At 35.7% G+C, this 24,321-nt stretch overlaps 1 protein-coding gene across 1 annotated transcript in view; it reads left to right on the top strand.

Annotated features, from left to right (window-relative positions):
* The window catches only part of Cep290 (centrosomal protein 290), an 85,900-nt gene that overhangs the window by 44,901 nt on the left and 16,678 nt on the right, over positions 1–24,321 (top strand). Inside the window, exons 28-45 of the mRNA XM_028889981.2 lie at positions 198–349; positions 2,643–2,754; positions 3,597–4,052; positions 5,124–5,288; positions 6,209–6,316; positions 6,521–6,655; positions 7,964–8,230; positions 8,800–8,907; positions 9,530–9,729; positions 11,107–11,320; positions 12,600–12,737; positions 14,857–15,078; positions 15,823–15,945; positions 17,783–17,928; positions 18,229–18,384; positions 19,328–19,451; positions 21,851–21,985; positions 23,337–23,423. Coding sequence (XP_028745814.1) covers positions 198–349; positions 2,643–2,754; positions 3,597–4,052; positions 5,124–5,288; positions 6,209–6,316; positions 6,521–6,655; positions 7,964–8,230; positions 8,800–8,907; positions 9,530–9,729; positions 11,107–11,320; positions 12,600–12,737; positions 14,857–15,078; positions 15,823–15,945; positions 17,783–17,928; positions 18,229–18,384; positions 19,328–19,451; positions 21,851–21,985; positions 23,337–23,423 — 3,048 coding nt within the window. The remainder of the gene's footprint in view (positions 1–197; positions 350–2,642; positions 2,755–3,596; positions 4,053–5,123; positions 5,289–6,208; positions 6,317–6,520; positions 6,656–7,963; positions 8,231–8,799; positions 8,908–9,529; positions 9,730–11,106; positions 11,321–12,599; positions 12,738–14,856; positions 15,079–15,822; positions 15,946–17,782; positions 17,929–18,228; positions 18,385–19,327; positions 19,452–21,850; positions 21,986–23,336; positions 23,424–24,321) is intronic.

The raw sequence follows: 24,321 nt of genomic DNA, 5'->3' as shown, positions 1-24,321 counted from the left end.
TATCTATTTCTGGACTCAAGGAAAATAAAGAAGACTATAGTACTCAGAAGTCTAGAAGTTATGTGCTTAGGCCGTGGCTGTAGTTCATTGGCATGCTTAGTTTACACAGGTTCTGGGTTCTGGTCCCAGCATAAGGTAAAGCAGAGTAAATAAAGTGAAATAGTCCTGAGGAATATCTTATTGTTACTTTTCCACAGCTTACCAAAATCAACCTGGATGCACAGAAGGTGGAGCAGATGTTGCGAGATGAATTAGCTGATAGTGTGAACAAGGCAGTGAGTGATGCCGACAGACAGCGGATTCTGGAATTAGAGAAGAGTGAGGTGGAACTCAAGGTGGAAGTGTCTAAGTAAGTGCCCGCAGACATTTCCGTCATTTCATGGGTCTGTCTGATTTGTCTCTAAGAAGATAACAACAGATAGATGGGACAGTATCCATACTCACTTTGTTTTTAAGAAAAAGGATTAATATCAGGGTTAGTTTTTAACCAAGTGACATTACATCAAAGAGGAGATACCTCTCAAAGTTTGTCTCCCTGCCAGATGTCAGATTCAACTGTAGAGGGCACTAAAGCTTGAACAAAAGCCAAGTGGGTCCACATCGCACATCTCTGGTTTTTTTTTTTTTTTTTTTTTTTTTTTTTTGGTTTTTCGAGACAGGGTTTCTCTGTGTAGCTTTGCGCCTTTCCTGGATCTCACTCTGTAGACCAGGCTGGCCTCGAACTCACAAAGATCCGCCTGGCTCTGCCTCCCGAGTGCTGGGATTAAAGGCGTGCGCCACCATCGCCCGGCTTACATCGCACATCTCATATTGCCTGTTTTTCAGGGGAAATGGAGATAGAAGAGCAGGGGTCACTTAGTATTTTTTTTATTAACTTGAAAAGAATTTTAACTTTTTATAAGATTGATGTAAACATAATTCATAATTAATTTCTATTTTGATTTAATTCACATTTTTAGGAACTAGCTATGTGGTAGGTATTCTGCAAGACATTTGACATATTAATTCATGAACTCAGGAACTACTAACACTGAGGTAAAAGTTTTTTTTCATTTGGCAGGAAGAAATATGCCCAGCTACTTTAGAATACTAAATACATTGCACTTACTTTTCTAGTCAGGTGCTTCTTCAGTGGGTAATCATGGGGAACATTGAGTTCATGTGTCAGGCACAAATAACTATTAGAATTGTGTGTGTGTGTGTGTGTGTGTGTGTGTGTGTGTGTGTGTGTGTGTCTTACTTAAAAAATTATAGCCATCCATTTGGAACATTTGAGAGTCCTTTTAGGAAAATCGGTCATTTTTAACTCTTTCCTTTGTGATTGATTGACTTTGTTTCTTTCTTCTCCTAAACCTTACCTTGTAGATGACTAATTTATAGCTATTCATTTCATAATATTTTATTATAGAGGCCCTCAGATCAGTCTGAGGAAACCTGATGTATATGTTCCACTTAGCTCAAATTAATCTACCCCAAACAAAAGACTTTTTCATTTGGCTATGTTATAGAAATCATAAGGGAAATTTGTGCAAATGTGTTGCTGGAGGGCTTCTCTCCAGGTTCCACCAAGCCCTGCAGTCTCACAATCCACATATAAAATAATCACTCAGATGCTTATATTACTTATAAACTGTATGGCCGTGGCAGGCTTCTTGCTAACTGTTCTTATATCTTAAATTAACCCATTTCTATAAATCTATACCTTGCCACGTGGCTGGTGGCTTACCGGCATCTTTACATGTTGCTTGTCCTGGCGGTGGCTGCAGTCTCTCCCCTCCTTCTTCCTGTTTCCCCAATTCTCCTCTCTCCTTGTCCCGCCTATACTTCCTGTCTGGTCACTGGCCATTAGTGTTTTATTTATATAGAGCGATATCCACAGCACAAATGCATAATTTTTTTTGTGTGTGTCTGTGTTTCAGCTAACTGATAAATTGAAATAAACTAATCACACTTTCCATATGTAACATAACTTTCATATATAAAGTTCTGTATATGAAGCACATAATGTAAAAGTTAAAATGAGAGTTTTACATTGATTTTTTTTTTTTTTTTTTTTTTTTTTTTTTTTGGTTTTTTGAGACAGGGTTTCTCTGTGTAGCTTTGCGCCTTTCCTGGAACTTGCTCTGTAGCCAGGCTGGCCTCGAACTCACAGAGATCCACCTGGTTCTGCCTTCCAAGTGCTGGGATTAAAGGCATGTGCCACCACCACCCGGCAATTACATTGGTTCTTAACTAGGCAGTAGGAACAGATTAGCTTATATATGTTGACCTACCATTTCCTAAATATAATAAAAGTATCTTAGGAAAAATGTGTGGTAGCAAGTGTTCTCTAACCACCTGCATTTGGAAAATGACATAAGTCATAATCTCAATTTCACCCAACAGATGGCATTATATTTCAAAACGTATATATTATTCTATACCACAGGTGATGGGCTTCCCAGAGTAAGATGTTTTTATACATCACTTTTTGTTCTCATATGGAATTAGGTTTCATGAAATAGTTCAAGAGACCCTTGAACCCTTTGGACTTGACACAAAGAAGAGATGCTAAAAAACAGTTGCTTTTTTAGAATGATGTCTCAAAATTAGGGCTTTTGGTATTTACTGAAATGTTCCTTAAATATTTTATCACTTTCTAGACTGAAAGAGATTTCTGATATTGCCAAAAGACAAGTTGATTTTTTGAATTTGCAACAACAGTCCAGGGAGAAGGAAGTGGAATCCCTCAGAACGCAGCTGCTAGACTACCAGGTGTGTATAGTGCTGCCTCCTGCGTTTAGTCTGCTGTTTGCTAAGCTCACCTCAGCACTGGTGTAACCGTGGAGTGCTAACCGGAAGTAGTGCAGCAGTAGAAACCTGTTTCTGCTAGTTGGGACTTTAGAAAACCTTTTGAGACAGGGTTTCTCTGTGTAACTGTCCTAGCTGTCCTGGAACTCACATTGTAGACCAGGCTGGCCTTAAACTCATGGAGATCCACCTGCCTGTGCCCAAGTGCTGAGATTAAAGGTGTGTACTACCACCCAACAGTAGAAAACCTCTTTCATTTAAAATACCTATAGATGCATTTGACAGCTATCAGTCACAGTTAACACACTAAGGAGAAATAATTAATGAATCCTTACTGACTACATTTTCTCTTGTACATATTTGTAGCTTTTCATATAACCCCGTGCTCTATAGTTTTTAGAGAATTAAAAACAATCATTTTTACATATAAATATGTAAATTTATATATTACAATGTATTACAATTTTGTAATTATAATATTTTAATATATAAATATAAATTTATATATAAATACCTATGCTTATATATTTATTAAGTATGTATCAAAATTGTGCTGTTAATGTTATCTAAGAACTAAAAGGCAAAAATACTACCATTCCAACTATTATTTAATTAGAATTTTAAATATGTTTCAGTCTGGATATATAGTCGGTAACAATTGTGTTAAAGTAAAATTCATTGTTTTTAAAAAAAGCTCATGTGCAACAGTGTTTTACATTTTTATTTAGTAAACCATGACTTTGAACCCATGATATATTTATTTAAAAAACCTTGAAATTTACTATAACTGTACTTTTCACTGTTAGGCACAATCTGATGAAAAGGCACTAATTGCCAAGCTGCACCAACATGTTGTGTCTCTTCAAATTAGTGAGGCCACTGCTCTTGGTAAGTTGGAGACAGTTACGTCGAAACTCCAGAAGATGGAGGCCTACAGTTTGCGCCTGGAGCAGAAACTGGATGAGAAAGAGCAGACTCTCTACTATGCTCGCCTGGAAGGCAGAAACAGAGCAAAACACCTGCGCCAAACCATTCAGTCTCTACGAAGACAGTTCAGTGGGGCCTTACCCTTGGCTCAGCAGGAAAAGTTCTCCAAAACCATGATTCAGCTGCAAAATGACAAACTGAAGATAATGCAGGAAATGAAAGATTCTCAACAAGAACACAGAAATATGGAAAACAAAACGCTGGAGATGGAATTAAAATTGAAAGGCTTAGAAGAATTGATAAGCACTTTAAAAGATGCCAGGGGAGCCCAAAAGGTAAAACTTGATCTGAAATTCAGTATTCCCATGTTATGTAGTAATATTGCTCTTAATATGTAGCTGTATGACGAATGTTCAATTTGTGCATTTAAAATACTAGTTGTAATTAGCTTTGATTTTATAAATTAGAAATTTGTACTTTCCTAAGCAAAGATCTTTAGCAAAAATATTTTTTGTGTGTAATAGCACAGAATTTTAAACGTTCTAGAAAAGTTCAAATAAATATTAAGTATAATAAATTAAATGATTTAATAGTTATCAGTTGATTTCTACTCTGCACAAACATTTCCTGTTTGAATTTTTTGTTTTTATATGTTTTTACTCATAGATATTCTTTGTGTATACTTACAGTTTTCATAGGTTTCGACATTTATTTTTTAAAGATTATTTTTTACCATCATTTGGGAAGAATTAAATGGTAAATAATTATCTTGCAATTAAATCCTATTCTCTGTGGCAGAAATGATTAGAGTTTATTTTTTTAAAAATTTTCATTGATTGGACCGATTTCTCAAAATTTATTCTTTGACGGTTTTATATGTGTATATAATGATTCTTGTCTCGCTTATCCTTCCACTTTATTGTATCTTCCTCTTCACTCATGCCACCGCTTCCTCCCATCGAATCCTTGTCCTGTGTTTCATGTGCTTCTGTTCATTTTGTTACCGACTGAGCTTGTCCAGCACCACTCCTGGGAGTGGGAGTGGGAAACTGTCCACTCAGCATGAGTAAGTCACCAGTGGCTACATGACTGTAGACAAGGGTAGGATTTCTAGTTTTAAAAGTTGTGTCAATAACATGACGACAGTAAGTATGTAAAAAACACATGACAGTGAGTGAAAAACAGAAAGCAAATGTTACTAATATGTTTATTCATTTGAAAATAATGTGAAGAATATTGTATTTTAATATTGTACGTATTTAGAATAATCTTTGGAAATTCTAAATGACTTTACCATGTGTCTTGGTTACGAGCTAACTTTTTTTTTTAATCTTAATACAGTTTGCCATTAATTTCAGCTAAAATCATGATCAGTTATATAGCATTTATATTTATGTACCATTTAGGTAATGAATTGGCATGTGAAAATAGAAGAACTTCGCCTTCAAGAACTTAAACTAAATCGAGAACTAGTCAAGGGTAAAGAAGAAATCAAATACTTGAATAATATCATCTCTGAATATGAGCAAACAATCAACAGTCTCGAGGAAGAAATTGTTCAGCAGAGCAAGGTTTCGTTTTCTCTTTATTTCTGTTCTTTTGTTAAGGCTACAAACATCAGATCATTCCATCTTAACTGTATTACTGTGATGAAATACAGCTCCCCTTATATTGAGTACAGAATAACCCGTTTCTTCCTTCTGAAACTCCAAACATGCAAATTGACTTAGTTGTAACAGAAGTCTTAAGCTTAAAAAAAAAAACAAACAGAATGTCAGCAAGCTTACTTGATAAGTTAATTTGTGTTTTGTTATTAGTTATTTGACTTCTGCAGTCAAGTTTCTGCTCCTTGTGACTGTTGATTTAGAACACAGCATGGGGTAGAGAAAGTAGACACTCAAGAGCCAGATGACAGGCATACAACACACACTCGCCGCAGAGATTGTGTTCCCCGTGCTTAGGTTTTTCTTCTTTGTATCCTAGACACTTGCGTTCACAGTTCACACTGTCACTCACTGCCTGAAGATCTTCACTCACATATGTTTTCTTGCCAGTGAGCTGCAAAGGCTCCTGGTGTTGAATAGTAACTTGTGCCATCAAGATTCATTTTCTAAAGAGTGTTTGCCGTCCTCTGGCCTCTTACATAGTTGTTTGTTACTGCCTGTTTCTCACTTCCTGGGATCTAAGTTCCTTGGTGACAGGGACTAGGTTTTGTTTATTGTTGTGCTTGCATTGCCCCAAATAGTGCTTGAAAAATCTGTGTCATTAGACGTGGTTGAAATGGATGGATGAATGGAGTCATGCCTTCATACCTGCCTGCCTCTGTGACCTTAGGCAAGTTGCTTGACTTCCTAAGTTTGTAACTTTTCCTGTATAATAAGAGTGATAGTCGTGACAGCAAAGGCTGAGGTTAAGTAAGAAAATGTCTACATGCCTGTTTTCTGCTCATGTCACTGTGTATGCGCCTGACACAAATAAATGTCTTTCCTAGTTTCATGAAGAAAGACAGATGGCTTGGGATCAAAGAGAAGTTGAGCTGGAGCGCCAACTAGACATTTTTGACCGTCAGCAAAATGAAATATTCAGTGCAGCACAAAAGGTATGCAAAGTGACTGAGTTTGCTGCTTCTCTGAATTACATGTATTTTTAACTGGAGTGTATATGCTTTAGGTGAATTGTCATGAGTTTCTTTGTTTAAAGAGAAGTGAAATTTAGTTTGTGATTTTTTTCATACATTTAAAAGATATAATATTGTTTCCTCGGTACTACTCTGCTGTTTTTAAAGCATATTATTTCTCAACAGTTTGAAGAGGCTACAGGATCAATGCCAGACCCCAGCTTACCCCTTCCAAACCAACTTGAAATTGCTCTAAGAAAAATTAAGGAAAATATTCAAACAATTCTTAAAACACAAGCAACTTGCAAGTCACTAGAAGAGGTAATTGGAAGAATTTGTATTTTGATTGGTATATTCTTAGGTATGTTTATGGAAATTTTTTAAATTAATTTACTAATAAATTAATGGCAATAAGATATACAATGGTGGATTTGCTGCTAATTCCTCTCTTTTTCTTTTCTTATATACTATTTCTAATAGCTGATAATGACTATTCCATACAGTTAATTTGAATTTACCATTCATTTGTTTACTGCATTCTACTTTTGGGAACACTAAACGTAAAAGTGAGCATCAAGGGTAATAAAAGGCACTTAATTGTAGCTCTCTGAACAGTGTATTACCTTCCCTTAACTGCTGTTTTCATTGCCATTTATTTTATCCCTTATTTTGTAGTATATGTTGTACATCCTTTAAATAGTTTCTTTGTTCATTTTACTTGAGTGTGTAAAGGTGAAACAAATGAAGTTATTTAATCTAGGTCGATAATTTGATTAGTAGGTGATCAAATCAGCTCACTAAATTATTTATAAAATAATATAAGCTGGGGCTGGAAAGATGTTTCAGCAGTTAAGAGCACTGGCTGCTCTTGCAGAGTACCTGGGTTCAGTTCTCAGCACCCACATGGCAGCTCACAACTGTCTGTAACTCCAATTCCAGGGGATCTGACACCTTCACACCAGTGCACATAAAGTAATTTTTAAAAATAATATAAGCTGAATATTAAATTTTAGTTGACATCTAAACATATTAGTAAGTGCATTTAAGAAGAATTTATTAAGTAAAATTCTGCCTATTTAATCAGTTCAGGAAAGTTAATTTAAAATTTTTAGTTTCTACGAAGTACTACTCAATGACTAGTTTTAAAATATCTGCTGTAATCTTACTGAATATTAAAACCTTCTTTTCTGCTTTGGTATGGTAAACTTCCCACTGCAAAGCAGTGACTCATTCACCTGTTAATGAAATCGCAGGCTTAGACTTGAGTGACTCTTCTGCATTATTTTTCTGACATCAAAGGAGTGGTGTCATTGCATTTTCTTTCTATTCTAGTATCACCACTCATTTCTAGTTCTAAACTGCAAGATATCAATAATGTTAACTAATTACATTTTGTGTTCAGTCTAACAAAGTTTTTAACAAATGATAATCTATAAGTAAATTAAAATATATATGTGAATAAATGTACTGTCACATAAAAATGTAATGAATAGAATTTCATTGTCAAATGACTATTATAAGTATGTGAAGAATAAACTGAAACTGTTTGCTTATAAATCTGACTAAAATTTGTATGAAGCATTTTAAAGGACAAGCTGTGCTGTAATAATTATTGTGGCTCTCCTATAGAAACTAAAAGAAAAAGAATCTGCTTTACGGTTGGCAGAGCAAAATATTCTGTCAAGAGACAAAGTAATCAATGAACTGAGGCTTCGATTGCCTGCCACAGCTGATCGAGAGAAACTTCTAGCTGAGCTAGACAGAAAAGAGCTGGAACCAAAATCTCATCACACAATGAAAATTGCCCACCAAACCATTGCTAACATGCAGGCGAGGTTAAATCAAAAGGAAGAAGTCCTGAAGAAATACCAGCATCTTCTGGAAAAAGCCAGAGAGGTATTTGCTTATGCTCTTTTACTTACCATGTGTTTCAGTCAAATGCCTGATGGTATTTCTCTTCAAGTGCTAGTTCGTTTTTGCTTTCAGATGATTCTATTTATGAATTGTTACTTTCACATGATTGGATTACAGATGTGTCAGTAAAACTGGCAGTTTGTATACATGTATCTTCCTCTTGTGGACTGAGGTAAATGGGTATCTGCTATGGTGAAGCTAGATGGTTTAGGAAATGTCAGATGAACTTACAAATAAAAATCAAAACAGTGGTGATCTGTGGAGATTAATTTTCTAGAACAGTAGGAGAGATAGCTAATAATTTAAAATGTTTCTAGAAACAAATTAAGGGTGACGGATACATGTTAAGAATAAATTGTAATTTATTCTTGGGTGGTCAACATGAGCACATGCTAGCAGAGATGTATAATGGCCTAATATACATACGCATGGAGAAATTATGTCTTTCTTGTTTTGAGGATTTGGAAGATTAAAGATTAACTGAGATCTTTTAGAATATGAATCTATTTCAGTCATAATTCATAGTACAGCTTCAACTTTCTATGAAACAGGAGCAAAGAGAACTTGTTAAGAAGCATGAGGAAGACCTTCATGTTCTTCATCATAAATTAGAACTACAGGCTGATAGTTCACTCAATAAATTCAAGCAGACAGCTCAGGTAAGGTTCTGAGTACTTGGTTCTATTCTCTATTGAGATTTGAGATCACATCATTTCAAATTTACCTCTTCATGTCTCACGGTAGGACACACCCCACCTTTGTGTTGACAAAATAATCTTAGGAAAGCCAGCTCCGATCATGAAAACGTGATCATTTTTCTTAAACCCAAATCCAATCCTCAGTAATTATCACTGCTTATAAAATCGTATTTACATTCTTTTACCATGGACTCAAAGCCTACGGTTATGAGTCCACTCTTTTTTTTCCAAATTCCATCCATAAATTTATTTGTATCTATTTTCTATCTTTTGAATCATTTTTGACTCATTCAATCCTTTTTGATCATTGTGTTCTTTCTGTGTGAAAAGTGGCCCTTCTTCTTTTAACCCGTTGGGTGAGGCTTCTCAAGCATCACCTCATTCATTCACCATTATAATACTCCACTCTACTTACATGCTGGCTAAAATTAACAGGGCATACAGAGGACGGTCTATAGCCTATCTTCCCTGATCCTTCTTTTCCTCTTAAATTGCAGACTTCATTGCTTCGTAAAGAAATGTAAAGGATGAGTCATAGTTTCAGATTATACTTACTCATTACTAATATATTCATATTTCATAGGACTTAATAAAACAGCCTCCTGTTCCAGTACCCACAAACAAGCATTTCATCCGTCTGGCTGAGATGGAGCAGACAGTAGCAGAACAAGATGACTCTCTGGCCTCACTTTTGACCAAACTCAAGAAAGTATCAAAAGATTTGGAAAGACAGAAAGAAATCACTGAGTTAAAAGTCAGAGAATTTGAAAATACCAAGTTACGGTAAATCTTAGAAATCCTTTACAAGTGAGCAAGTGCTAGTTGGGCTCTGTTGAAGCCTGTGTGAGTGCTGTTGTAAGACCTTGGTGTCTATCCTCCCATTCTGTCCATAGGACTACCTGAGATTCACTGCTTTCCATTAGGAATAAGGCCCGAGGAAGGCTCAGTAATGTGACTGAGTGGACACGGGAAAATCACAGTTTGTAACTAGTCAGTCTTATTCAAAAATCTTATTGTCAACCAGCTCCACTGTCCATATCATCCTCTATAAATGAAAATGGCAGTGTTTACTTGGGCTCCTTCAGTGTGGTTAGATGAGGGCCCTATGGAATAATGTACAAAAATAACTTGAAAATTTTAAATTCACATATAAATAGGGTTTTTTTAAACACCTGAGGGTGTGTGATAAAAAGCAGAGGTTCAATAACTGTTTGTTAATTAAAGCTAAAAAGAAACTATGGTGTCAGGGTGTTCATAGCATTCTGTGTATTAAATATTGTAATTTAGCCAGGCTGTAGTGGTGCACGCCTTTAATTCCAGCACTTGGGAGGCAGATGCAGGTAGTTCTCTCTGAGTTTGAGACCAGCCTGGTCTGCAGAGTGAGTTCTGGGATAGCCATAGCTGTTACATGGAGAAACCCTGTCCCAAAAAGCGAGAGAGAGAGAGAGAGAGAGAGAGAGAGAGAGAGAGAGAGAGAGAGAGAGAGAGAGAGAGAGAGAGAGAGAATCATTATTCAGCCATTTTTAGAAATAGACCTTTAAATATAAAGTTTGTTGTTCAGTTTCTATCTGATAAAAGTGAGAATGTTGGCACATTTAGGATTCCATTCCCTAATAGAACTTTGACTGTTTACTCTTGGACCCAAGATACCTCTAAAACATGTTTGTGAATATGTAAGTAGTGGCCACTTAAGATGTTTTTCTCTTGAAAAATGTCTTTGTTTTTCTTCTTCTATTGAATATACAGGAGAATTTATTCTTTGTATATTAATCTTATGCCATGTACTAGATTATAAACTTATATTTTATATCACCTTTTTTCATTTCTTTGTTGAGACATACCTCACTCTAACCCAGGCTTACCTATAACTCACTGGATGGTGTAAGCTGTCCTCAAGCTCACCGTAATCTTGTGCTTCAGCTGTCTCAGTGCTGAGATCCTAGGCATGAACCACTGTGCTGTGCTGAAAATCCCTTAGGCTTTCCCACCTAATTGCCACATGCAAAAAAACTGATAGTTTCTGAAATGTATGGTCTTTTATTGTATGAAGTACTTGTAGTCATGGCTTTATACTTTTATTAGTTGTTTTGTTTTGTTTTTTAAATCAAAATATTACTCTCAATGGCCAGTCTGGTAAGTACATGTGCTGGTTTCTCTCAGGCTCCAAGAAAGCCATGCCGGGGAGGTAAAGAAAGCGAAAGCAGAAATGGAGGACTTACGGTGTGCTCTTGTCCAAGCACAAAAGGAGTCCCAGAGTCTGAAGTCTGAACTCCAGGCTCAGAGAGAAGCCAACTCAAGAGCTCCAACGACCACCATGAGGAACCTAGTGGACAGGCTCAAGAGCCAACTGGCCTTGAAGGAGAAGCAGCAAAAGGTGAGTGGCAGATGAGAGATGCCCCAAAAGAAAGAGGCCCAGAGAAGACGCGGAGACCTGTGAAAGGTGAGTGGCAGATGAGAGATGCCCCAAACGAAAAGGCCCAGAGAAGACGCGGAGCCCTGTGAAAGGTGAGTGGCAGATGAGAGATGCCCCAAACGAAAAGGCCCAGAGAAGACGCGGAGCCCTGTGAAAGGTGAGTGGCAGATGAGAGATGCCCCAAAAGAAAAGGTCCAGAGAAGACGCGGAGACCTGTGAAAGGTGAGTGGCAGATGAGAGATGCCCCAAACGAAAAGGTCCAGAGAAGACGCGGAGACCTGTGAAAGGCTCCCACAGAGCTGTTAGAGCAAGAGTGAGCCTCACCTCCTCAGGAATCCTTCCACACAGCCCTGCTGTGGTAGTGCTGTTGTAACATGCAGATACTGTACAATTTATCCTTTTACGTATGGTGATTTATTGAGTATCTGTAAGAAAGGAAATCTGACTTCATTATTTTCTCATGTTCTGTTGGGTTTTCACGGAGCTGAAACAGTTTTGAACAATTTAGGGGGTTGGGGTGATATGGTGGTATAAAGGAAGAGGGATTTAAGAAGGTAGGCACAGTGGCTTTGTGAGAAGAGCTGGTCATTAGATTTAATACCATGTAGTAGTTTTACTGTTTGTTCTGTTTCTATTTATCTCATACTTGGTAAGTGGTTTAGAAGATGCTACATTTCCCACCTTAGTTCATGAATTTTATGGGCAAATACTTCAGTGTCCAATAACACTATTCATCTGCCTGAATTCAGTCTATTTCACATGGATGGATGCACAAAGTGAGTTTTTTTCCTATGAAGAATTTATTGCTAGTGTATAAACTTGGAAATTTTCAAACAAAATATGCTTTCTTTCGTAATATGAATTGCTTGGCATAATGCTTGGTTCTGAAAATAAGTCTCAGGGTTTTCAACTATTTGTGAAGAACTAAGTACAGTTACAAAGGAAATTCATTTGAAAAGGTTTGGGAGTTTGTGAATTATATTCAAACAAATTCTTTTAATATTTCATTTCTTTGTTGAGACAGGTCTCACTCTGTAACCAGGCTAGCCTAGAACTCACTAGGTGGAAGCAATCCTCAAACTTGCCATAATCATCTTTCTCAGCTCCCTGGTGCTGAGATCATAGGCGTGGGCTTAGGGTTTTCATCTAATAGAAAATAATACTGCCTATTTTGTATTTTATTTTGCTTAAATGTAATGTTAATTTTCCACTAACAACGTTTGTATTTTGTAATTTTTAGGCACTTAGTCGAGCCCTATTGGAACTCCGGGCAGAAATGACAGCAGCAGCTGAAGAACGTATTATTGCCGTAACTTCTCAGAAAGAGGCAAATCTCAATGTCCAGCAGGTTGTTGATCGACATACTAGAGAGCTAAAGGTGAGCATCAACACACCTATCAATATTGGCCAGATACCTGATCAGTTCAGAGAATGGTTTTTGAATTGTTGGCTAATGAGACAAATGCACACACAGTTTTAAGCGCTATATAGCTCTGTTACTCTTATATTGACTATCATCTTGAGGGTTTTGAAAAAGATAGGCCACTTGAGTTATGCTTACTAATAGAACTCATTTAAGAAACAGGTTTACTTAGAAATTTTTAAAGCGTTTTTAGTACATCTTCAATATTACCAGGATTCAGGGTTCAGTTCCAACATGGGCAAATACTCTACCACTGAGCTAAACTTCCAGCCCTCAGGATTCTTCAAGGCTCTTTTGTTGGAATAACTGCAGGTTCACAACAAAATGGAGAAGACCAGGAAATCTCACAAATACACCAGACATATGTAGCTTTTTCCATAACTGCCATTCCCACACCAATATGGCACTGTGATTTACTGCTTGTAAGATATTTTATCTTTAGAGCTGCCTGGCTCTGAAGCCTTTCCTTCCACTAATTTTTAATAACATACTTTATTATTTTCTTATCTGACCATTAAGCTTAGTGATTTAAACTTTTTTTTCCTAAATATATATTTCATAATAACTCTAAATTTCTCCTTTTTCCCCAAAAATTTCTTTACAGAAAATTATATATTGTGATAAAATGAAAAATCTAATTACTTTTTTTTTTTTAGTTTTATAACTTTTGATTTTTTTTTTCATATACACCCTTTTCTACCATTAAACACTTTGGGAAGTAGATTTTTGTAGCTGGAAGTTTTCCTGTGTCCCACCTGGTCTTCAGCCACTCAGACCCAAATAAACATACACAGGCTTATATTATTTTTAAACTATGGCCATGGCAGACTTCTTGTTAATTAGCTCTTATATCTTAAATTAACCCATTTCTATAAATCTATACTTTGCCACATGGCTCATGGCTTGCCAGTATCTTTACATCTTGCTTCTCCTGCTGGCAGCTGGCAGCGTCTCCCCTACTCTCCAGGCAAGCTTTATTTATTAACGCACAGATAAAATATCACCACATTTCATCACAAATAAAATATCACCACAGATTTTCATTAATTTTTAAAAATAGCCTATTATACTTTTCAATCATAGTTAATAGTAAAAAGATCTGTTAACTAAATAAATATATAAAAAGGAATTGTCCTTTCTGGTATCATTTTAGTATTTTTCTATTCACATGAAATACTATTTCCGAATTTTTCATTTTTTCAAATCCTTATTTCAAAACTTTCTCCAAGATATAATTTTCCTTTAAACACATTATAAAAATACTAATTAATATCACTAGTATTACCATTTTTTCAGTAAAACACTTATGTCAGCCAGTGGTGGCCCAACCAGGCAGATGGATCTCTGAGAGTTCAAGGCCAGCCTGGTCTACAGAGAAAGTTCCAGAACAGCCAGAGCTACACAGAGAAACCCTGTCTTGAAAAACCAACCAAACAGCAAACAAAACAAACAAACAAACAAAAAATGAAAAAGCCCACTTACACACTTAGTTGAATAAGCCATTGCAGAACAAATGATGTTTCTGCCACTGTCTTTGTTCAGAAGAGTTGAGAATTCCCGTGTTTATATTCATGGCTGCTGTCCCAGGCCTTCCTCCCATGTCTTGTCTTCACAAAGTAGTTCACACAGTGCTTGAAGTCAGAGAGTTATGTTATGCTAATCTTAGGTTTATAAAACCTTTAAAACATAGCTGTGTGTGTTGGGAGGTACTGGTCTATTATTTCACCAATAATGAAACATTTTTTTAAAAAAAAATGTTTTTTGGGTGTTTGTTGAAAATGATTTGTTTTGTATTGATGCTTGATTGTGTGTGTATGTGTGTGTGTGTGTGTGTGTGTGTGTGTGTGTGTTAGTGTGTGTGTGTGTGTGTGTGTGTGTGTGTGTGTTAGTGAACTTGTTTCATTTGGCATGAATGGGGAAAATATCTGCAGCTTCTAGTTTTCCCTTATGTGCTGTACTTTAAAGTTTATATGGAATTGCATTTCTAATGCATATTGATAGTATAACTTGTTTTCTGTTGCTTTATCATTAATACTTGAAGATTTGTGAATAATGCTTTATTATCTCTTATTAGTCACAAATTGAAGATTTAAATGAAAATCTTTTAAAATTGAAAGAAGCTCTTAAAACAAGTAAAAACAAGGAAAATTCACTAGCTGACGACTTAAATGATTTAAATAATGAACTGCAAAAAAGGCAAAAAGCTTATAATAAAATCCTTAGAGAGAAAGATGGAATTGATCAAGAAAATGATGAACTGAGAAGACAGATTAAAAGACTGTCCAGTGGGCTACAGGTAAGATTGTATTTAATTCAGAGAATGTATTTGATCTGTAATGTATAAGGCATGATTCTTACTCATTTTACAGTATGTGCTAAAACTGCCTATCAGTTTCTTTCCTTTTCTTTCTTTCTTTCTTTCTTTCTTTCTTTCTTTCTTTCTTTCTTTCTTTCTTTCTTTCTTTCTTTCTCTTTCTTTCTTTCTTTCTTTCTTTCTTTCTTTCTTTCTTTCTTTCTTTCTTTCTTTCTTTCTTTCTTTCTTTCTTTTTCTCCCTTCCTTCCTTCCTTCCTTCCTTCCTTTCTTTCTTTCTTTCTTTCTTTCTCTTCCCTCCCTCCCTCCCTCCCTCCCTCCTTTCTCTCTCTCTCTCTCTCTCTCTCTCTCTCTCTCTCTCTCTCTCTCTCTCTCTCTCTCTCTCTTTCTTTTTTTAAGGCAGGGTTTTTCTGTTCAGCCCTGGCTGTCCTAGAACTCACTTTGTAGACCAGGCTGGCCTCAAACTTGGAGATCTGCCTGCCTCTGCCTCCCAGGTTCTAGGATTAAAGGCGTGTGTTACCACCACCCAACTTAGTTCCTTAAGTGACCTCTGATGTATTTCTTGTCTGCAGTGGGCTATGTACAGTGGTAGTTTCCATGTTATACTGATACTCAGAATCATGTAGAAAACACTACTAATGTTAGCCTTACTAAATTACTATAATTGGAACATTTAATGTGTCCTTTGATATTTATTTGTCATGTAACATTATATCTTAATGTTTTCAGAGCAAACCTCTGCTCGATAATAAGCAAAGTTTAATTGACGAACTTCAAAAGAAAGTTAAAAAACTTGAAAGCCAACTGGAAAGAAAGGTGGATGACATAGAAATAAAACCTTTGAAGGAAAAGGTATGTGAAATGTACTCATTAGTAGTTTTAAACTAACTGAAGCATGTATTGATGAACAGAATTTACTCTAATAGTTTGAGGGCCTCAGACACAGTTTTATGGTACTGAATAAACTTGAGATGTCTGTGGCAGGATTCTGACCTTTAGAAAGTTACACTCCACTTGAGGGCACACCTGTAGTGCACCTTCATGTCATTTCCTGATCTTAGAGTACCATCAGTCAGTGTCTCTTCACATCCGGTGGAGCCCATGAGTTAGTTTATCATTTCTCGCCATCTTCTCATCTCGTTGCTCAATCCCAATGGAGGATCCCATTACATGCTGCAGAATTACCTATGTACATACCTCATTCTCCTAGATAGTATTTATATTTCTGGAAGTCAGATTATTCTTTGATACAGGTTTTTAAAAAGTATCGATTGGGAAAGGTTTTATAGTTTTAAAAGAGTACTTATTAGCTGATTTGAATAAATAAGGTTAGAAACTAATTTGGAGAAATCATATTGAAAGGTCTCTAGTATTGGAGGAGATTGTTTGAATTTGACTTCAAACCACAACTCCCAGCTGTTTTAGACATGACATCTCATTTATAGTAAACATGTTTCATAATGTTTCCAATATTATTATAAATGAAGTTTAAAGTCAATATAAGCTTCTATAATTTTAATAATGTTATAAATTTACTAAAAGAAATTAGTAGACATATAGAAATAATTTATAAAAGAATGAACATGGTAATATATTATTCATATATCAACATGTATATGATCTACACTAGAAAAATAAGGTGACTGTGTTTATACCTTATGTAACATTAATGTGAATTCAGGCCTTCAAATATAGAGTCTGATGTATACCTTGTAAAAATGTGTTCTAATGGCAGTTTATATTATCTAATTCATATTGCTGCTTGTAATTTGATTTCCAACATGATAAGCAATTAATTGTTGGTAGCATTTTCAGCAAAATAATATCTAACCTTTATTTTTAAAAGGTAATTGTATTCTTACTAAATTCAATGTATAGGGAAAACATTATAAAAATGTTTGGTGTTAAAATGGTAAAATGGAATTGAATTCTTAGTCCATACAATCGTGAGAAGTGTTTTAATCCAGCAGGACTCCTTCAGAACATGGGACTATTGTGTATCACACAGCTTTCTTTTGTACCTTTTATTGTAATACAAGCAACCATAACACTAACATTACTGTTACCAGATAGTTTACTCCTGTAAGACCCTAGATCCTGTCTTTTCCATTCTTAATTACTCAGTATGTTTGTATCTTTTTCTTGTGTATATTGCCACCACTCAAGTTAGTTCACAAATAAAAATTGTAAGATTTGCAGACTTCTACGCTTTTTCTGGTTTATATACATGCTTTCTGCTCTTCGTGTCTAGAGTAGTAGCTGGCACATGGGCAGCACTAAATAAATACATGTTGGATGGTAAGGTCCTATGCATTTAGACCAGAGTGAGTTACAGTATTAGGAAATTGTCCTGCTCTAACAAGATTGCCGTGCTCACTCACACAGAATTATTTTTTAGAAGCTTACTTAAGTAAATCGTGTATTTTAAAATTTCCCTTAACTTCTTAAGGATGTTGGCATTAGTCAGACTCTTCCCTGAGACTTAACTGTTCAGTAATGCATAAAGCCTACTTAAATTGAAGGTCTTTCTTCCTAATAGTTTGCCACACTTAAAGATTCTAGAGTTTGTATAATAGAATGAACTATTTATATATTGTCTTGGAAGTATATTTTAAAATATGGATCAGTATTTAAAATGAGATTAAAAATAATACTGACAGTTTTATAATCCATTTGTTACTGTTTACAGAGTGGTAGAGAAGAATTAATCAGGTGGGAAGAAGGTAAAAAGTGGCAAACCAAAGTCGAGGGAATGCGTAGCAAATTAAAAGAGAAAGAAGGGGAAGTCCACAGTCTGACGAAGCAGCTGAATACTTTAAAGGAGCTTTTCGCCAAGTGAGTTTAAATTTCATTATAAATCTCATACTGTATAAATTTTTATCTTGAAATCATGTAGTTTATTTTACTTGATAAATGACAAGTTTTCTAATTTAGGTTACTTATGATTCACATTTTATTGTTTTTAAAATGTAGTATATTTTAACTATGAATGAATTATTATTTTCAAATAAATTCATAACAAGTACAAAATGGTGTACTTACTGTATATGGATATGATGATGACTGAGCTGCAATTTAATAAACCAAACAAAATTTGTAAAAGGTGTTTTTATCATTCCTTATTAAACTCTACAGAGCTGATAGAGAGAAACACACATTGCAGAAAAAACTGAAGACAACAGGCATGACTGTTGATCAGGTTTTAGGAGTGCGAGCTTTGGAATCGGAGAAAGAGTTGGAAGAGTTAAAAAAGAGAAATCTGGACTTAGAAAATGACATATCATACATGAGGTAATCTAAGAATTAAGAAATGTAAATATATTGCTTTAAGTATGGGTTTTATTGATTATCTTTTTCATGCATATGCAGCTCAGGAGTGAGCCTAAGTTGTAAGCAACTCTTTCCCATTCCTCTTTGGAGCTTCCCATGCCATCTTTGTGGTACTTCTGGTGTCTCTCAACACTGTTACTTGGATAGAACTGGCCTTTAGTTAAACCCTTATGTTGTATCTTTTAGCCACTGAAAACATGTACTCAAGCAGGCACGAGACAGGCAGAAAGAAGGTGTGAAGGGAATTTGGCCATCCTCCAAACTCAAAAAGTTTGGACCTCTGAATTTTAATAAGCAAATGCATATATTAGAGAGGAAGGATATGTCATAGACACATTCTTAGTAAAGATGTAGAGACGCGTGGATTTTATTCTCTTCATATTAAGTGCATTTATTTGTTAAATGGAGAAAGAATCCTGGACAATAAGGTTTCGTAGACTTGTTTGTACCAGAGTAAGGTGGGTCTTGTAGCCAGCCAGTTAAGTTTGGACTGGATATGACAAAATTTACTGAAAACATTAGAGTCTTGTTAGATGCTGGAACATTTTGTGAATGAAATAGATGGTATGCAATTACTATGTAATATTTTTAAAATAGTGGGTATTTTAGCTATTCTACATAATTTTGTATAAACAAATGCATGCACTTTAAAAATGTTTGTGTGTCTCTATCAGGATATGCTTTAGCTGATGGTATAAAGAAGTCCTTGGTGGTTGCCTGATGCAAAAGGATCATCTTTTAATATAAATTATGATGTCCTAATTTATTTCCTGTGAACTTTGGAAATTTGAAAATTTTAAGTTATAGCATTGATACACATGTATATTTTTTTCTTTTCTGTATCATAATATAATGAATTTGAGAAACAGTGAGGTTTGCGTAATAGTCTGATTGTTGCTCATAGGACCCACCAAGCTCTTCCACGAGATTCTGTTGTGGAAGACTTACATTTACAAAATAGATATCTTCAAGAGAAGCTTCGTACCTTAGAAAAACAACTTTCAAAGGTTGCATATCCTCAGTCTTTGGTAAGTGTACATCTTTCCTCTCCCCTGCTCCCCGCGCCCCAATGTTAAAGGAGAAAAGGGCAATCAGATTCTTCCATTATCTGGACAGAAACATTATTAGATCCTCCTCATTGATGTTGGCACAACACATTCACTTTTACTAACTAATGCTAAATCATTTCTTTAATCCTGTCTGATATGACAGTGGTTAATTTAAATACTTACACTTTGTCTAAACCTTCATTGCAAAGATTCCTAGCAGTTCCAGCACTAGTTAGAGATGTTGCTGGGCATCATAGTTGATAAGTAATGATTAACAAGTTTCTGCATCCCTGTTTCCTCTCTGATGTGGTCCATCTGGTTTCCACCATTGGTATTAGTGTTCACAAATATAGAAACAATGTTTTTCCTAAAAAATCCAACAGCAAGAACATACAAGCAGAACTAAGAAATGAACAGACAAAATACCACATAACCACACTCAGAACCAGTGTGAGAAGAAACAAACGTCACTGATGATTTACATCAATACAAATATTCTCTACCATTACAGAAATGTTGTAGATCCCACTCTTAAGTATGGAAATAATACCAAATAGTAAATCAAGCCAATTTAGGTCATCTTTACAGATTTTTTTTTTTAACTTGGATTATGAAAATATATCAGTTCCTACAGGTAAGAAAATTAATAATTTTGTGAAAATGAAAACCCAAAACATAAAAATGAGAAGAAGAATAGGGCTGGTAAGGATGAGAAAATAAAGGGACATGTAGCTGAAAACATCAGTCACATAACATTGGTCCAGGTGGACCTGCTGAGGACCATGATGCTGCTACCAGGCTGATGAGTGCACTAGTGTATTGAGGATGCTGCATGGGCCAGATAGGAAACTGATGTGTGAGTCCTGAAAAATGCCCTGATTTGAATACATGCAGTCCTTCTTTATTTGCTGAGTTTACTTACGAAAAGTCATATACATACATAGTGACAATTTAACAAAGAATGTAGGATTTGTAAAAAGAAAAAACACCTATTAATAAATGGTTTTCCAGAAATTTAGACAATTCACACAATTTTCAGAAAATAAGAGGAAAAATTTGCAAATTTATTATTTAGTAATTGCATTCATGGTTTGATAAGAAATATGTTAAAATACTTTCATGTATAATCTTCAGATATACCCTTTTCTGGAGGTCATAATCAAATTATTATGAAGCAGTCATTGGTACTGCTATCAATAATCAGATCAACTATCTACCAGAAATAGACAACCTTTAGGAAGAGAAAACAGTTTAGAAACAGAATTAAAGATTTTCATGTTTGATGGAGACCTTAAAAACCATCTGAGATGTGGAAGTTGGCATCTTTGTAAACGACAGGATTTGTTTTGTAGTACACTAATAGTAGAAGGGCCTGAATACATGCTTGGGCCATGTGATAAGCTGGGACCTGTTACTTGGTGTGGCTTATGCAAAAGATTGTGTCTTTTTCTTGCCATTGCATTTATGCATATGTATCTTGTAACAACAACAAAAAAATCTGAATCAATGCTGTCTACCTACCAGTTGCTCTGTCTTTAATTTTGTGTCCTTTTATTTTATTAATTTTTTTTTATATTTGGTCTAAGAAAGACTGTATATTGGAAGCACAGTATAATGTTAATAATTAGAAATATACTCTAAAGGAAAGTATATAAGATTTATTTACACAATATTATTTCAAGTAGACTACTTCAACAAAGTATAGTGTAAAGTCTCTTACTATATCTCCCTGCAAAACATGTCACTGTCCAGATCCCCAGATTTCCCCTTTGCATAGGAGCTAACCTTCCTCAGTCAGGGTCAACCCTAACATCCTCCTCTTAACTTATTATTTCTGTAAGGCAAACAAGGTCACATTCTGACATATGGAGGAACAATCCTCATCCCTCACAATTGGATAGCCTTTATTTTGAGCTAACAAAACCAGTATAGGACAGTTTAAACAGTATGGGAATATCTATGAAGGCAGAGTATGTATAGATTTTTAAGCCATACTTGACTTTGCTTTCTGTTTTAGCTTTTAAAAATGACCTTTTCTGGCCGGGCGGTGGTGGCGCACGCCTTTAATCCCAGCACTCGGGAGGCAGAGGCAGGCGGATCTCTGTGAGTTCGAGGCCAGCCTGGTCTCCAAAGTGAGTTCCAGGAAAGGCGCAAAGCTACACAGAGAAACCCTGTCTCGAAAAAAAAAGAAAAAAAAAAAATGACCTTTTCTGGAGGCTTTCTAATCTGTCTTACTTGGTTTTGGTTTTATGTAATGCTTGCTTGCCATTTCCCTCCCACATTCCTTTTAAAAAGTTCACTTGGACAATGTCTCCTTATTGAGTATGTCTTTGTGGCTTTTGTTAAATGTTGAACATATTCTGCATGTCATGTCCCAGACTTCAGAGGCAGATTCAGGTGATCATTATCAAAAAGAACAAGAACTGCAGAGGGAAAACCTGAAATTGTCATCGGAAAATATTGAGCTGAAATTTCAACTTGAACAAGCAAATAAAGATTTGCCGAGACTAAAGGTAAATTTAATTTTATAAAAATGCCTAAATTCACAATACGCTTAAATTTACTTATATTACTTTCTGAAATGCATATTCATAAGATATCTTTGTGATGTTATGTTATGTACATTTCCTCATTTAAGAGGCATGTCTTGAGTCCCCACTTTTAGGTGCTAGAGATAGCAGTCATTAAAAATCCAAGTATTAATAAAACTTGTCTTCCAATAAGGAGGATTGCCAATCAACAAGCAACAAGTTAGTGTGAAATGGCTCAGCTGATGGGAAGTGCTAAGGGAAAACAGGAAGCACGGTTAGTAGAAAGGGATCAGAATAATGAGAGGGCTTGCATAGAAGGGCTGGAGAAGTGAGGAGTTGGGTCACACTGACGCTAAGAAGTCTACACGATAGAGGGTCGTACTGACAATAAGAATTCCAGACAATAGAAGTGTTAAGTTCATGTGTTCCAAGGTAAGAGGATAGTTCTTATATTTCATTAATAATTATAATAACTGAAATGTAATTGTTTCTTTAGAAATACTACTTCTAGCTTACTTCTGATGTTAATAAATTGTTTTTATCTTTGATTTTCTATATCTCACCCTATAATGGTGAAAGCTTTTTTCTTGGCTAGCTGTTTCAGTCTTCTTTTCTAATCAAGAACATTCGCATTCTGTCATTTCCACTGGTGGTGATACAGTTAAGCTTCATGCTTCTCATTCTGATGTATACACCGAGAAAACCAGTGCATTGATTTCAGTTCCTTTTCTGTGTGTCTATGAATGTGCATTGTGGGAAGGAAACTCAGTTATTAAATGGTTATGTGCATAATATTCTGCAGTCTATCGAACATGTTGTCTTAATTGGGGTTTCTGTTGCTGTCTTAAACATCATGATCCAAGACAATCTGGGGAAGAAAGAGCTTATTTCATTTTAGACTTTCAATCACAGACTGTCAAGGGAATCAGGACAGGAACTTAGAGGCAAGAGTTGAGGCTGGGGATTGGGGGGTAGGGGCGGGGAGAAGCTGTTTACCTGCTTGCTTCTCAGGGTTTTTCATCCTGCTTTTTTGTAAAACTCAGCACCACCTGCCAAGGTTGACACCACCCACAGTGAGCTGGAATCTTCTACATCAGAATCAAGAAAACACACCACAGCCTCATAGTCTTTATAGGCCTTTTCTCAGGTTACTCTAGCGTGTGACAAAGAGAAGCTGCTGCACCTGTCCCATATCAAAGTTTCTCTAGGAACACAACTGTTGAGTATGGTTCTACTGTTTAGATTTGTAATTCAGATTATGTTTCCTTCCTCTCTTTTTCAAGGGCTCTTATATCATCATGACAGATTGCTGTTATTTTCTTTTATCTTTTAGAATCAAGTAAGAGATTTGAAGGAAATGTGTGAATTTCTTAAGAAAGGAAAAATGGAAGTTGAACGGAAACTTGGTCAGGTCCGAGGGGTGAGTTTACGTTCTTAGGAAGCTAGTACCAAAGGCGTAAGCTCCTGTTCATTTTGTATTGTTGAGTGGTATGAATTGAAGCAATCGGGATGTAGAAGTTCATTCAGGTACCTATGGCATACATGATGCATTCCGTGAAACTCCTGAGAACATTAATAGAAAGTACTCAGAACATACATTGACAGTCAACATTTGTTTCAAAGTGAAGATATGTAATCATGTATGTGTAAGTATGAATATAATTGTCTTTTTTATTTTTATTTTTTTTTTAAAGATTTATTGATTTATTATGTATACAGTGTTCTGCCTGCATGTATGCTTTCACACCAGAAGAGGGCACCAGACCTCATTACAGATGGTTGTAAACCACCATATGGTTGCTGGGGATTGAACCCAGGTCCTCTGGAAGAGCAGCCAGTGCCCTTAACCTCTGAGCCATCTCTCCAGCCCCCTTGTCTTTTTTAAAAAGTACAAAAATTATAAACAAAGAATATTTGACATTTTGAAGGTGATATTAAAGTTTTATATAAATTTTTATTTTAGAATTTTTCATTGCATATTATGAATGCTAACTAAAATATTAATATTTTTATTAATTTTTAGAAAATTTGGTGCCATTTATTTTGGTCATATCAGCCTCCAACTTCTCCCCTTTACCTTCTTCCCACTCCACCCCCTTTTCCCTAACCCTCCAACCTTGCATAGTTTTTTTATGTTGATAACCCATGGACTCCATTTATGCTGTCCGCATACTTCTGGGTATGCAGTCATTCAATAAGCACAGTTGTCCTACTGGGAGCCATCCCTTTAATGAAACTCTAACTCTCCTTTTCTAGAACTCATCAGTTACTTATAACTCCTGGGTTTAGCGGTAGAGGCTCATGAACCTCTTCTCTAT

Source organism: Peromyscus leucopus, chromosome 18 (genome assembly GCF_004664715.2).
Source record: "Peromyscus leucopus breed LL Stock chromosome 18, UCI_PerLeu_2.1, whole genome shotgun sequence".
NCBI classification, from domain to species: domain Eukaryota; kingdom Metazoa; phylum Chordata; class Mammalia; order Rodentia; family Cricetidae; genus Peromyscus; species Peromyscus leucopus.
The sequence above is the reverse complement of the archived record's forward strand: the minus strand, read 5'-3'. Positions and strand labels throughout refer to the sequence as shown.